Genomic DNA, 16,518 nt, shown 5'->3' with positions numbered 1-16,518 from the left:
GAACTTAATATTTCTCTAAGGACGGCCATACATGGGCACTTTGAGGCTTGAAGTAGACATGACGTATATATTCTAATGATTCATCATAGTCTTCCAGGTATTTAACCAGCGCCTGCTTTGAAGTGAAATTTAATTAAGTTTAAGGCAAGTTCAAGGTAGGGAAAATTTCGTGGCGCCACCCGAATCGGCTGAAAACCAGCGCTTTATGCTTTTGTGTATATTGTGCAAGGCGTACAGCATTATGCTGAGTTGAGACCTTTTTTTCGGGTTGTGGCACACAATATGACATCGTTTATTCCGGCACTTCTTATGCTCACAAGGCGTTTTGGCTTTAATGCTCAAGTGTTAGTCTAGGTGCCGGGATAACCAGCTGCAGGTTTTCTTCTTTTTAGGGTTCCGTACCTCAAAAGGAAAAACGGAACCTGAGATATGTTGTGGCCGTATGGTAATAATTAAATGCGGCAACGGTGGAAGATGTTTATTGAGAGCCGGCTTATGATCTACTCTCCCGCTTATGGACTAACAATAACAATAAATAAATCTTACATACTATTGTTTAAATCTTATTGCTTAACTACCTAACCTACATAATTTTGCATCACCTCTCTTTCAATCCGATGTGCAGGCAACCTACTTTGATATATTGAGGAGTTGCATTTTTATGTTACAGCTAATATGAACATGCTACGTTTAAACTGTCAATTCGTACATATTACAACTCCCCTGAAAATGTATGCGGTTACCCCTCCCCTTAAAAGAAAAAAAAATGTTAGACGCTACATCGAATCAGAAGAAAAGATGATGACAATCACAAAAATAAAATCTAATGCTAAATAAAATTAAATTATGTAAGGAAACATTTTTTTTAGTTACTTCCTGTGCTTAAAGTGCAATTTATCTTATCTCTTACTTCGTATGGGCATACTTTCAACCTTACTTATAACTAGAAAATCGTAATCTATTAAGTGCAGTCAAGGATTTAACTTTTACAAAAGTTTCGAAAAATCTCATCATAGGTAATAAAATAATCTCAAAATAGCATCATAGGTATTAGATATGTATAAGCTGAGGTATCGATTTCACTAATCGACTTAGTTGTCTCAAAAGATTCTTTGCCCTATCAAATAGTCGTCATCATAAGTATACAGCTGTCGTATAGCATCGTCGTAAGGCGGTAAATATAAGGTTTCTATTCTATAACCCATAATAATACCTATTATTGAGTAAACATCTCAGGTATTTATAATATTTCCTGGGCAGTCAAAATAAATCTCTCCTAGTCTCCATCTTCCTTTCAAGTTACTTCTTCACATAATACAAATAAATAAACAAATCACAAACGCGGCGCGTACTCTCCTAATCAATATTTAACATAACATGCTTGCGAGCATTTTTCATAACACTTATAATCTTCATCAAACTTATTTCTTTTAATAAGTATTTCAATAACATTCAACTTTTCATAAAAATTCTAGGTCTTTCACTAACACCAGCGCGGTAGATAATGATCAAGAGTCTAGACAAATATATAGTTGAATGAGGAGGTACTAAATATGCGCAAAACATCGCGTCCAAATAAATAAATAATAATCATCTTCCTACGTCAGTATGTCTCAATCCCAAAATAAATATTGTATATTTTATACCTATAGCACTTCTACAGCCGAAGGGTGATCAAGCCTTTGGTTTGCAGAGTCCTAATTTGTCAAAGCCGGGTATAGTCTTACATCGTCAAAACTTGCACGAAACTAGACGAAAAACGTCTGTAGGGGAAAAAATTCTCCTTATTTCATATTCATTTCCTTGTATTTGCAAATTGCAACTCGAGCAAAACCATTGTCTCGTATAACAATACAAAATGTTCGGGTACGCGTGTGTCGTTGACCACGCGATGACACCGTTATAATTCTCTGAATTATTATATTTCGATTTTAACACCGAATATTTACGAAAGAAGTAAGTACCTACTTATTCATTTATTAATTATCTATTATTATTTTAAACTATCCTACACACTATATAAAATCTTACAAATGAAGCACGAAGGGAACTTATGAGTAGATAGTGGAGCAAGTATTATTTATTATTTAAAAAAATTACCAATATTCTCCTATCCTATACGTACAAAATTAAATTATCTACCCAAAAAAAAATTACAATACCTACACATTCTACCTATTTGCCCATTACGAGAGATAAATTGCACTTACTTTAACTGTTAGCGACACATTTTATTAATCAATTTCGTGACCGCCGTGTAATCGCCGTCGTCGTCAGGGGTGATTTCGCTCATCAGGTCCGGAGGTCTGGAGTCTGCGCCTCTTCTTTACTGCATCTTAATGGGCCGGGAAAACCCTGGACTCCTCGAACTGGGCCGGGAATACCCTGGACACCTCCTAGTTTTGGCCGGGATAACCCTGGACGCACGATGATGCTGGGCCGATCAATGAAGCTTGAGATGTCTTCTGTTCATAAGCGATTCATTTTTTTTGGCTTATTTCTTGATGTTAGTGTTTCTTGATTTTTAATATAGGACGTGGAATTATTTTCTTCTTTTTGTTCTAATTGAGTCTTGAATCTTGATAATATTCTTTTGAAAATTGTGTAGTCTTCATCTTGATCGGTGCCCAGCCGGTGCACGCACTTAGATTAGGCATGCACCGACTGGCAAGGGTCGCCATGAGATATGTTGTGGCCGTATGGTAATAATTAAATGCGGCAACGGTGGAAGATGTTTATTGAGAGCCGGCTTATGATCTACTCTCCCGCTTATGGACTAACAATAACAATAAATAAATCTTACATACTATTGTTTAAATCTTATTGCTTAACTACCTAACCTACATAATTTTGCATCACCTCTCTTTCAATCCGATGTGCAGGCAACCTACTTTGATATATTGAGGAGTTGCATTTTTATGTTACAGCTAATATGAACATGCTACGTTTAAACTGTCAATTCGTACATATTACAAACCCTTATAGGATCACTTTGTTGTCTGTCTGTCTGTCGGTCTGCCAAGAAAACTAAAGGGTACTTCCCGTTGTCCTAGAATCATTAAATTCGGCAAATAGTTAGGTCTTATAACAGACATTAGGGGAAAAATCTGAAAACCGTGAATTTGTGGTTACATCACACAAAAAAAATTTGTGGTCATGAACTAACTAACTTCAATTTTCGAAGTAAGATAACTATATCAAGTGGGATATCATATGAAAGGGCACTTGTACATTCTAAAACAGATTTTTCTGTATTTTTATGCATCATAGTTTTTGAATTATCGTGAAAAATGTTTTAATTGCAATATATCGTAAACCTTTACAAAAGTATAGAATTTCTTTATATATTTTTTGGGGGTTTTGTGGTATCATAATATCAGTAATCATCAGTACTATCACCCGTCTTCGTTTTTGGCAGCGTTCTGGTTACACCCTGTACATTAGAGCGTGTTTTCAGGGACGTACTCGTATAGGCCTACGCCTATGTGATCGCAACACGCGCGTCGCGCAATCGATTGATACGCGACCGCAAGTAGGCCCTGAAAGGTACTAAAAGTTTAATAATAACTTATGCTATTAAATAAAACTCCTTTACTGCAGCACATAAAGCAAACATAAAAAGTTTCTCACGCCAACAGTTCCCGCTGCAGAGTGCAGCCGCGGGGCATAATAACATGCGTTTGAAGTGCACTACACACGGGGCTTGTACATGAAAACAACTTGCACCTATTCTGTAGAATCAAAAACACAAGAAACCATATTATTATAAAATGCGAAAGTGTGTTTGTTTTTTGGTTTGTTGGTTTGTCCTTCAATCACGTCGCAACGGAGCAACGGATAGACGTGCGTTTTGCATGGGTAGGTATAGTTAAAGACCTGGAGAGTGACATAGGCTACCTTTTATCCCAGGAAATCAAAGAGTTCCCACGGGATTTTTTAGAAAACTACGACACGCGTACGATGTCACGGGCATCAGCTAGTACAAAAATGTAGTAGAACAGTTAATTTTACCAATAGGTAAGTAATATCAATTTACAAACGACAGATCTTCCGCCCTTGCGGTTTGATAGTATCCCTATAGAATCAGGGTTAATTTTTTTAAAATACCGAAATAGGAATAAAATTCATGTGCGAAGTTTCTTATGAATCGGTTCAACGATCATCATTATCAACGGGTCTCCTCAGAATGACAAGGGCTGAGGCCATAGTCTGCCACGCTGGCCCAGTGCGGATTTACAAACATTGACCGATAGATCGATTCAATACATTCAAAGTAGGTAGGTAGGTAATTGCAAAATCTGTAGCAAGATTTGGTAATAAATGTACGAAAGTGAAACTAAATAGAACTGTTGCTTTCAACTCCTTTGATGATTGCTCAAGAAAAGCAAAGTGCCGTAGCCTCGACCAATTCACCAGACGTTGCAGTTTTAAGCAACAGTAGCATATCATTATACTCGATACAAGTAGATGCTTTGTTATTCCAAAGCACTCATGTTAGCATCGACGTTGTTTGCCGCGAGCCTTTGCAAGCTCTATTGTTATATAATAATTCTGTAAAGAACTACTTACCTACAGGTTAATAATTGTTTACTTACTTCCCCTAGTATCACAAAGGATATATACCTAATTTAGGTATGTACCGTTAAACCTTATAGTAATACCGTGTACTTACCTATAGTGTATTTAAGTTTCATATTTATTTCAACTAACGTACCTACGCAGTCTTTTAACATTATTATGTTAGGCCATCCGTCTGAGGGACACACGGAGAACCCTCCCCCCTGCCAGGTATAGCCAACAATATCCCCAAAGAGTATTTGCCTAATAAAATTCACAATAAAATGTTAAAAAAACTATGATGAGAACACTATGATTTTAAATTGATTTATTAAAAAGTTCCACCACGAAAATAAGGCACTTCATCATGCATGCTAGGTCCCGCGGTGGGAGTCATATTCATAAACAAGTGCAGCAAAAGTTTGTCGTGAAAGTATTTCTATATTTATGGCGGCCAGAGGGGTACAAAATATTATATCTTTATCTTTCTATGTGAATTTTGGTTAACTTTTATAAATAGGCGTTTACGCAGTGACCTCTACTAATATTTACACGCTGGACGGGTCTACCTGTTTGTGGAGCAACCTGATTTTCGCCATTTTGGTGGTAGCAAGTGGCAGCAGTGAGCGTATTCGGGAGTAAATGTTAGTGATAGACTAACTATATATCCCACCTTGCTTAATAAGTTGCCTGCCGAATCTAGGCAAGGTGTCCCAACACTTCTATCACTGAACTCGGAGGGTATAAGTTTGAAAAAAAACTCAAGAATACCTATTAGGAGGATCTGTAAATCTTGATTTTAATTCGTTGAGCAACTTCCCGGTACGCTAGAGGCTTGAAATTTTAAACAATGACATTACGATACGATTTGATTTAGAACTTGGCACTCATACCGCTTTTAGGTTCCGAATTTAGCAATTTGTTTCCAATCTCTGTAACCATACCGTTTTGTTCTTAGCCATAATTCATAGGTGCAATAGCCAATAACGCGAATTTCACATAGTTTGGCTATTGTATGCCAAAACTCGCACTCGCATTCGAATTGCCAGTTTTTGCAGTGCTCTCGATGCCAAAAATAGAAATTCTGCAAAAATTGTATGAATGCTAGACATGAACGAGGTATCTATAAATTGTAACTAAGTTAAAGGAGTGTAAGATTCTGTTTATTATCTAACAAACATAATAATATGTAAATTCAAATTCAAATCAAATTTAATATAACTAAGTGTCAATATTCCTACCCCAACATTAGAGTTTGATCACTATAGTGTCTAAAACCTACTCGTCAAGACAGAACCAAGGAGCACAAACTGGGTGGATCTACGTTAAATAGAACTTTGAGTTCCTGTGAGAACTTCCTGTCACATCTTCATGTCCTGATCTATCTGTAACATGGAGCTTGGAATCAGCTTAGCTCATCGAAACAAAATCAATGAAACCAATCACGAGAAGTTGGATAATGTACACTGTACAGACTGTTCTGTTTGTAGCATCAGGTCAAGGTTACCATTTTATTCCAATTCGATTTGGCAAGTGAAAGCATAAACGTATTATTACTACCGTAGTATATAAATAGCAATCGTATGATGACCCTAACACCAGCTGAGAAAAGAGCTGATAATCCTCAAACGGCCGTGTTCGGTCGTTTGAGGATTATCAAAGAATATGAAAGCTTAAACTCTCGCATGGCTGGTCAAAAAAAAATCACTACAAGAAAGTATATTTCCCTAGTGCCCTTTTACAAAGTTAACAAGCTGGAACTTGGGAAATAAATTTGGAAAAGCGACGATTAATATTTAAAATGAGAACCACACTTTGTGACCTAAATGGGTATTCTCTGCTTCTGTATAAGTAAGGTTTAAGACATAAGAGTAAAAGATTTAGCAGGCCCAATAAAAATCTCGGCTCACGGTTTTAGATTTTATCGACTAAGGACAAACAATGAAATCCTTCCTCTTTATAGAATTAGTATAGACACACTCGCTAATGTAAAGCCTACCTACTACCTATAAGTTTATATAATAATTGATATAATAATTGAATTTGATAATCCTCAAACGACCGAACACGGCCGTTTGAGGATTATCAAAGAATATGAAAGCTTAAACTCTCGCATGGCTGGTCAAAAAAAAAATCACTACAAGAAAGTATATTTCCCTAGTGCCCTTTTACAAAGTTAACAAGCTGGAACTTGGGAAATAAATTTGGAAAAGCGACGATTAATATTTAAAATGAAAACCACACTTTGTGACCTAAATGGGTATTCTCTGCTTCTGTATAAGTAAGGTTTAAGACATAAGAGTAAAAGATTTAGCAGGCCCAATAAAAATCTCGGCTCACGGTTTTAGATTTTATCGACTAAGGACAAACAATGAAATCCTTCCTCTTTATAGAATTAGTATAGACGACACACTCGCTAATGTAAAGCCTACCTACTACCTATAAGTTTATATAAGCGTACCTATTTATAAAAATTGAATTACTACATAGTTTGTCAGTTATGTAGAGAACTGATGAACCGATACGTACTTATATAACTGCCTGAGCTTCATAAAGCTTAGCAGTATATAAATACTCTCCCGTAGTTGGGTAATTAACGGGACACGGCGAGAGGCAATCGTTCGCTGGGAGGCGGTCCGCGGTTAACGTTTCACTGCCCATTAACTACAAGTACGTCTCAGGCGTTAAACAAATTATTGCGGCCGTGCGTCTACGTATTCCCTATTTAGGAAAAAGAGCTTAAATGCCCTCATTTGTTCAGTTGTAAATATTTAATGAATTGCTTTATTTAAAAGCCTATACCTATATAGTACGCCGAGACAAGTCGAGATGGCAATCGGGGAGGGAACGCCCCGCACCCTAACCCGGTGCGTGCAAGCGCGGGTGACGTGCGGGGGTGTGGGTCTTCCCCCTTCCTCATACCCCGATTGCAATCTCGATCTGTCGCATACCATACCTACCTATTTAGAGTTTCTCTACATGATCAAATCAGAAATTAGGAGATCTGTAGAAGAAGAACCAGTAAACTTGGGGTCCCCAGGTGATGAAATGGCGTCCTCGCACCGGAAAACGCAGTGTTAGCAAACTCCTTGTGGTTGTTTAGATTTAAAGTGGAAATGCCAACATCTAAGTATATCAATCAGTGGACATGTATCACTTGACGACGATAGTGAAAAACCTGCCGTCTACGTGTAGAATAGGCATAATATAATTTCGTAGATTTCATTTTGATAGTAATTACAAGAGCTCTGAAGCTTGCTAAAAGTAAGAGTATAACAATAGTGCAACGGGTTGAGGTTAGTTAATTAATCTAACGTGCTCATTTACATAAATAATAATAATATGCTAATGTCTACGGTGTAGATGTGCTACGCCAAGCTACGGTTCTACGAAAAATTGTATCAGTCGCAAAACGTTGCAGCCTTGTCTCAGCAGTTGTTATTTTGAACGATTTGTCTGTGTGAATGTCTGTTTGTGGTATCCTAACGCTCAAATTCTATGTTCGAGATAGTTTTCAGCAATGTATGATGAAAATTTGTTCCGCTGCTTGAGGATTATCAGCTCTTTTCTCAGCCAGTGTAGGGATTTGTCATATTGTATGGCAAATCCCTACACTGACTTGTAAAATCGACTTAATCTCTAATTATTATTTTAAAGGAAAATGTGACTGACTGACTGATTGATCTATCAAAGCACAGGTTAAACTACTGAATGGATCAGGCTGAAAGTTATTATAACGTAAGCATCCACTAAGAATGGATTTTTGAAATTTCAACCCCTAATGGGGTGAAATAGGGATGTGAAATTTGTGTAGTCCATGCGGACGAAGTCACGAGCATAAGCTAGTTTTTCATATGAGACAACTTACAATATATTATATCGTGTTTGGGCTCATTCATTTGGTCTAGAGATGTGTAGTTGGCATTGAGAAATTGACCATCAGGGTCTCATAGTGGATCAGGAAGTTGCTTACAGCATCTCAGCCCTATTAAATGTAGGGCAGGGGCGTGCACATCATAGAGGCATAAATGCACTGCTTACCCCAGTTTTAATAGCTCAATGCATATTTTTCATTATGACCTGCCAATAAACAGGTTCCTAGCTAACTAATGCCTACCCTGGCTTCAAACCTGTGCACGCCACTGATGTAGGGCCACCTATTATTTTGTACCTACTCGTTGGATTTGCCAGTGCCTACTTGGTGATACAGTTTCTATTGTTGGAGTAGGGACGTGTGACGACGACGTTGACATACATTACAATATGTAACAACAATATGGAAGCAACCAGTTGAGCTTTCAGTTGCCCACAAGATGGTTTAATATAGGTATATGTAACAAACACATTTTAACTTTTATGATTTGGAAAGAGGTACTTAGGTTGTGCTTATTTCGCTCAACGGTTGAGCTTTGCCGTTCAGCGAGGTACTAGCGCCAGTGTTTTGGGCACAATGCCCATAAATGACCATTTGGACGGCGTATATTTTTTGTAAATATTAATTTTTTTGTTGATAAGTTTTTTCTGTATGTAGGTATATACTAGCATATTTAATTTCAAAAACTTTAGAATACTGAAAAACATAAACAGAAATAAAATACTTAGGTAGGTACTTGATTTAAAATTCGGCCTCAATTTTATTCCCAAGGATTTACTAGCCCGATATTCCGATGGAATGTTGGTATTAAAACTTTAAATAAGCTCATCAAACGAACTTCTTTACTGCTGCACGTAAAGCAAGCATATAAAAAGTTTCCCACGCGAGTAGTTGGCTGCAGCCATGGGGCATGGACGTGTTTCAACTGCGCTAAACATAAAGTCATAATACAGGGAAATAAGTGCTCCTAGTCAAAGCTGCATAACTTTTAAGCACCCATATATACGCGTTTATAGTTTAACATGCCACGTTGCATCTACATATAATAAAAATTCGTTATTTACACGTCAGTAAGGCTGCCTATTCATCAAGCAAGCGTAGCGTGGGCTTGTGCTAAAAATGGAATCTGTCAGTTTTGAATCTCCGAGTAGGTATATTTGCTTACCTTATGCGAACTCTCGGATTTCAGATTCTCAATATGATTAACATATAATTTCGAGTATAATAGATTTTCGTAACTTTGAGAGTCATCGTCATCATCATCATCATCAACCGATAGACGTCCACTGCTAGGCATAGGTTTCTTGTAGGGAATTCCACACGCCACGGTCTTGCACCACCTGAATCCAGCGGCTCCCTGCGACTCGTCTGATGTCGTCCGTCCACCTAGTGGGGGGTCTTCGAACACTGCGTTTTCCGGTGCGACGTTGCCATTCCAGTACCTTGGGACCCCAACGTTTATCGGTTTTCCGAACTATGTGCCCTGCGCCCCTGCCCATTGCCACTTCAGCTTCACTACCCGTGAAGCTATGTCGGTTACTCTAGGTCTCCTACGGATCTCCTCATTTCTGATTTGATCACGTAGAGAAACTCCAAGCTTGAAGATGGAGAGAGCTATATGCTCTCTCCATCGCCCGCTGGGTGACTCTGAGCTAGTTTGGAAGGCATACCTGTTATTATTAGGTAACCTACTTAATCGACATTAGGTCCTCCTACTAGGTAGGTACCGCGCCGGGTGGTAGGCACTACGTCTGTCTGTATGAAAGCATTAATGAAAAGATTATACCTACGTGCTCGTTCATTAATCGACTTGGACACACTCTCCGGCGTTCCAACACCTGGTTCCTCCTTCACCCTTCTACTATCATTTGGATTTGGAACACTCTTCCATTCCAGCATCAGTTTTCTCCTCCAATTATAATATGGGTACCTTCAAGTCGATAGTGAATTGGCATCTTCTAGGCAAGCGCGCTCCATCTTAGGCTGCATCATCACTCGCCACCAGGTCAAATTGCAGCCAAGCGCTAGTCTATAAATTAAAAAAAACAACACATCTCGAGAGAACAACAAGAGACAAACCTGTCTCGGCGAAGTTTAATAAGCGGGGTTGGGGCGAGTCAGCCAGTCTTATCTTACCCAAAATACGAGTACAAACCACAGTAGAGGCGATTCACGGAATAATAAAAACACTTTAGTTGTACTGAACTCAGCTCGAGGCAGTAAAACACGAAGTCTGAAGTGGAGTCATATAAAGTCAGCTACCACTTTTATTACAATAACATTAACAAATAAACTAATACAAGTTCTATTGATACCTACCGGATTATTTTAAAATACTTTCTAGTTTTGAGTGTAAATTCAAAAGACCATTCCAAAGCCTAGTGGTTAGGACGTCCGCCTCCGCGTCCCTCGGAGGTCGAGGGTTCGATCCCGGGCACGCACCTCTAACTATTCGGAGTTACTTATGTCCGTTTTAAGTAAATTAAAAATAACTTGCTTTAACGGTGAAGGAAAACATCGTGAGGAAACCTGCATGTCTGAGGGTTCTCCATAATGTTCTCAAAGGTGTGTGAAACCTGCTAATCCGCACTGGGCCAGCGTGGCGGCCAAAAGCCTTCTCACTCTGAGAGGAGACCCGTGCTCTGCAGTGAGCCGTCCGTCCACCTGTTGGGGTCTTCCAACACTGCGTCTTCCGCTGCGAGGTCGCCATTCCAGCACTTTGGGATCCCTACGTCTATCGGTTTTACGAACTATGTATCCTGCCCATTGCCCCTTCAGCTTCGCAACCCGTTGAACTCTAGTTCTCCTACGGATCTCCTCATTTTTTGGATTTATCGAGTGAATGCTGGTAAAAGTCCGAAATTATTTATTAACGATTATCGTGGAACAAATCCGACTTTTACAATTAGGACATTCTAGGATTCTGTACCTAATATACGGATACACCTAAGGTAAGCGGTACATAAATACAAGGAAGTGTATACCTATGTAGATAGGTACCTAGTTAGTACTCAACAACTTTAACTAATATCTAGGTACGTGAATATTACGCATTTTATACAACAATTCCACCAATACAGTCGTTCGTAGTGCAACTATCAGAACGTCACGATGGCGGATACAATTTACGAGTCCATCGGAACGAGCTGCCAGTCACTGTTACGCTTAGCTAGGCATTTTTACTTTTGGCAGACGCGTTTAATGTCCTCTGCTAGTTCGTTTATCCTTTGTATCGGATGCCGTAGATCATTTTTATCGTTTTTATGCCAAAGCTAAAGCCAGTCTCCGATCTATTCATTTGAAACGGTTTGGTGCAACCTCTGGCTCTGCATGAGTTACCTGAGGACAGGTGTCTCATTTTCATGTAAAATTCTTTAAAAAAACTGTCAAGTGCGAGTCGGACACGCACACGAAGGGTTCCGTACCATCGTAAAAGAAATAACTTTTTAATTTTATAAATTTTCATGACGCCCATTTACTATTTGTTGTTATTGCGGCAATAGAAATACACATTCTGTGATGCCAACTATCTACCGTTCACGAGATAAATCCTGCTGACAGACGGACGGACGGATAGACAGACAGAGTCTTAGTAATAGGGTCCCGTTGGCACCCTTCGGGTACAGAATACTACAGAACCCTAAAAATGCTGCCCATATTTGGACGCTATTAGGAATACCTACTTATTATAATGCTCTAAGTTCATATTAAGCATCATCCTTTATGATACCTACCACCTCAAAGGTCTAAGTAATGACGAAGCGTATTCCTTTTAAACATCAAGCCAGATCAATGATCCGTATCATTATGGCTACCCCGGATCTAGAACGTGTCGATTTCGGCTTTAATAGCAATCAATCTTAGTAGAATATGGGTAAAACTTCGTAGAGACCTATTTTGCCGTCCAATATTTTCTAAAAAGCGATTAACAGCAAAAAGCAGTTTTTGAGTTATCGCCAAAAGACGTAAGAGTTTTTCAAAACCGGCCAAGTGTGTGGCGGGCCACGCGCTGTATAGGGTTCCGTAGTCACAAAAAAGCTATGATAGTATTCCTTTAAAAAAAATTCACGTTCCTATATACCTACTACCATTTGGCTGATAAAGGGTTGAGGACACTTGACTCTAATAAAAATTAGCACTTTAAAACATCATAATTTAAAAAAGGATCTAGAAATAGAAAAATTATGTTCCCAGTATTTTTAAAATACCTATTCAACGATACCCCACACTATAGGATAGAGGAGAAAAAAATTCATCCCCACTTTACATGTAGGGGAGCTACCCTAGAAAAAAATATTTATCACAATTTTATTTCACCACTTTGTCAGCGTGATTAATATTTATAGCCTTGCCAAATTACAGATTTCTAGCACTAATAGTCTCTGAGATTAACCGAGGACGGACGGACGGACGGACATGGCGAAACTATAAGGGTTCCTTGTTTACTATGGAACCCTAAAAAGTGACTTTTCTGAAAAAGAATGCTAGGTACGAGAACTAAGTTTAGTCACTTTCTAGTTATAGAATTCTTTATTGCAAACATCAGATTTTAAAATATATTGTTTTAAGAATATTAGCCATGTTAATAATTGTTTAATATTCCCCTTTCCCCTCCAACTGGGAGGAGGACGTCTCGCACATCCGCACGTCAACCACGCTCGGCCGGGAACCGGGTTTGCGCGGGAGGTGTGCGGGTCGCTCCCTCCCCGATTGCTATTTCAACCTGTCGCGTACTATACCTAAATGTATACCTGCCTAATTACTTTTACATACTTTACTATCTCCTAGTAGGGTAGAGCATGGGGTATATATGTCATTTTTCTGAATAGAAAATTTTTAAACCTCAGCATGACGTGTTTCTTGTAAATTAATATTCAAATAAAAGACTTTTTTACTGTTTCCTTAAGTGTAATTTAATAAAAGTGACATCTATACATTTTTTTTTAAATTTTACATTCTTTAAGTAAACAATATTTAGAGTATCCAAAAGATAATAATCTTTTAAATGAAATAAAATGTAAGTCCATCAAAATAAATATTATATTCACTCTAGAGAAGTCCTTAAAAGGAATTACACCGGCCAGTCCATTCCATTACTCTGACAGACATCTGGACTCCATCTTTCTCATCAGATCATAATCTTTATTCTCTATGGACTAGTACGTAGATTGCTAAGCATCCCAGCACAGCAAACTGAAACAAAATTGTGAAAAATCCAGTTATTTTTACTTTAATGATTCGCGATTAAGCAGGCCAAGTGCGGACCGGCAGACTTCACATACCTTTGAAGCTGTGAAAGCCTATTTAGGATGTCCCCTCCTAATCAGAGGTCAGGGGTTTGATCCCGGACACGCACCTCTAACTTCCTGGAGTTATGTGCATTTTAAGTAAATAATTAAATATCACTTGCTCTAACGGTGAAAGAAAACATCGTGTGGTAACCTGCTTGCCTGAGAGTTCATGTTCTCAAAGGTGTGTGAAATCTTCCACCAATCCATATTGGCCCGGCATGGTGGAAAATGACCTAAATCCCTCTCATTTTGAGAGGAGACTCATACTCATTAATGGGCTAGCAATGGATTGAGATAATATTTTTCTAGTTTTTGCCTTCATCTTTACTTTGGTGACATTAAGGTGAATGTTCCATCCTCCTCTTAGTAGACTTATTTGGAGTAAGTTAGAGTAATAGTGTCAATCAGTTCATAGCGATCGATTTCGATGATCTCTCTAGCAGTGATAAATGCTTCCCAGGTTCGAATTCTAGTAGAAGGCAATTTAGGAGCAAACTTATAATTTTTAAATTGTCTAAAGGTAGACTTTGGTAGTGATTAGTTACCAGTATCACCTTACCGCAAAAATGTGCCGATAAGTGATATGGATTTAGTTAAAATTGCTTCATCCAATCAAGTCTACTTCCATGCTAGACTAATCACTTAGCACCATGCCAAAATCATAAAATGTTTCAATATCAAACTGACAAGTACGCTTTATTAATTAAAGTTCATTTACCTTAAACTTAGGATATTCATTCATGTAAATTGTGACCATTCCAACATAAGGCAAGAAACCTCTAGTCCGTCCCACTACATCTTTTTTGGTAAGCCATAGTTGTCCTTGAGCATATAACCCTCTATCGTCCACACTATTATTGTCTCCTTTGGTTAGAAATTTCACTGTCCCATTGTTTCTGAAAATAACAAGCAATATGCCTTTACAAAAGTGTATATAAAAACATCTCAATATTACCCTAGGGGGCTAACATGGCAGTTGTGATCATCATATGGGCTGAATTTCTAGATGCAACTATGCACTCTGGTCATTTGCAAGGGAGTGCTAGCCAATCAGAGGTAGGTACCAATCAGCTATTCTTCTCAGTAGGAACCAGTCATAAATTATTCTGATGACAAAAGCACTTGTAAGTTTATTTGAATAAAAATATATTGTATTCTATTCTACATATTGTAACTTTTGCTTATTAAAGAGTAACTCATAGATAGTAAGTCGTACTTCTTGGAGTAGGCACCCCAAGTTTTCAACAAGTAGAAACACATCTCCTAGCTAAAAGATAGTTTTCTATCTCTGCAATAATGCAAGACATTGTAAGTAGGCCTGTATATTTAAAAAATCAAAGATTCAATAAGGGGCAAGCACAATATCGCATGCATCCAAATATGCAGACTGATAAGCAGATACAGAAAAATTTTACTAGTAAACTAGCTACTAGCTATTTTATCAGAAATAAAAAGAAATAAGTAAAATAATAGCGGTTATATTAATTTGCTTACTTTTCATGCAGCTTCAGAACTCTGTGAACGATTGGAATGTCGCGCCCCTCAACCTTGAAGACCACAATCTCTCCGACGCGCACGGGCTCGTCGGGGTAGTTGGTAAGGAACAACAAGTCTCCTCTGTGAAACGCGGGCTCCATGCTACCGGAAAGCACCACTACTATCGGACTCTCGCTGCCTGTTACAACCATCAAGCCCTTCCATATCATCAGTGCTGATGATACTATCATACCAAAACTGAGGACTTGATAAATAAACTGTAAATTATAATATTGTAAACGTTAGAAAACAACCCGGTGCGAAACATTGTATTCAAGTCACCTTAATTTTAACAATGATCAATGAAAACTACCTGTCTCTTGTTCATGCGCTTTACATCGTCGAATAAAATGTCAAACATTTTGATTGATTTGTTTTAATTCTAAGAGAATAATAAAATTATTGGTTAAACACTCCGAGTTGTAAAAAGAAAGGTATTTTTCGACAGCTCAACAACACCACGTCAGACCAAAACTTCAAAATCAAATCAAACGTCAACAAAACCGCAGATTTTTTTTTTTAACTGATTTTACGGCTCTTACTTCTAGTCTTTTTGATACTCCACAGACCAGTAATGGTTAAAACAACCACAAACAAACAGTAAAAACTCAATCAAAACACAATGATGTTATCACACTGTCCGTTACGAGCCCGGCTACTTTGTATTAAGTATACAGTACTCCGGTTCCAAAGGAATTAAACTGGAATGATGTGTAAACCCATTAAAAAGCAAAGCATCTTTATTTTCCCGCTCTTTTTGTTGAAATCCTTAATTACCGATAGACCAATCAAGCATTTTATTTTTAAGCAAAAAATACTTTTTCAAATACCCGTCGTTTCGACGGATGATCAGCTTTAATGGGGTAAGCCCGAACGTGAGCTATCTAGGGTTAATAGTGGGGTAATATTACATTGACAAGTACAGAAGACTCGCTCCCTGATGTTTAAATAAATAGAGAATCTTGATACAGCGCAATAAAGTGAACGTCAGGTCGCACAACACTCGGTCCTTAGTATTCTTGATTTCGATCCATGGTCCAGCTCCAGAGTCCAGACGCCAGCGTTCCCTGGCTTCTTCTTAGATCTTTAACTTATGTTATTTATTATGTAGCGAGGTAGGTACATACATAAATAAACACACAGAATATAAAATTGAACTAGCTTGTGCCCACGACTTTAGGGCTTGAATTTTCAAAAATCCTTTTTTAGCGGATGCCTACGTCATAATAGCTATCTGCATGGCCCGACCCGTCCAATAGT

The 16,518-nt window shown here is 38.2% G+C and overlaps 1 protein-coding gene and 1 long non-coding RNA gene across 2 annotated transcripts in view; one reads left to right on the top strand and one right to left on the bottom strand.

Annotated features, from left to right (window-relative positions):
• The first annotated feature begins 543 nt into the window (after window positions 1-543).
• Window positions 544-16,518, top strand: part of LOC138403101 (uncharacterized) — a 110,415-nt gene continuing 94,440 nt past the window's right edge. The window contains exon 1 of the long non-coding RNA XR_011237390.1: window positions 544-738. This is a non-coding gene — a long non-coding RNA (uncharacterized lncRNA). The remainder of the gene's footprint in view (window positions 739-16,518) is intronic.
• twr (signal peptidase complex catalytic subunit SEC11 homolog C twr) lies at window positions 13,319-15,740 on the bottom strand. Its single transcript, XM_034973788.2, has 4 exons — window positions 15,572-15,740; window positions 15,217-15,476; window positions 14,441-14,618; window positions 13,319-13,624 (listed from the first exon to the last, which is right to left on the bottom strand). Exons 1-4 carry the CDS (start codon window positions 15,617-15,619, stop codon window positions 13,574-13,576), a joined length of 537 nt encoding a protein of 178 aa, XP_034829679.1. The 5' UTR covers window positions 15,620-15,740; the 3' UTR covers window positions 13,319-13,573.

This window comes from Maniola hyperantus, chromosome 12, assembly GCF_902806685.2.
Source record: "Maniola hyperantus chromosome 12, iAphHyp1.2, whole genome shotgun sequence".
Taxonomy (NCBI): domain Eukaryota; kingdom Metazoa; phylum Arthropoda; class Insecta; order Lepidoptera; family Nymphalidae; genus Maniola; species Maniola hyperantus.
This window is presented reverse-complemented; position numbering and strand designations above follow the sequence as displayed.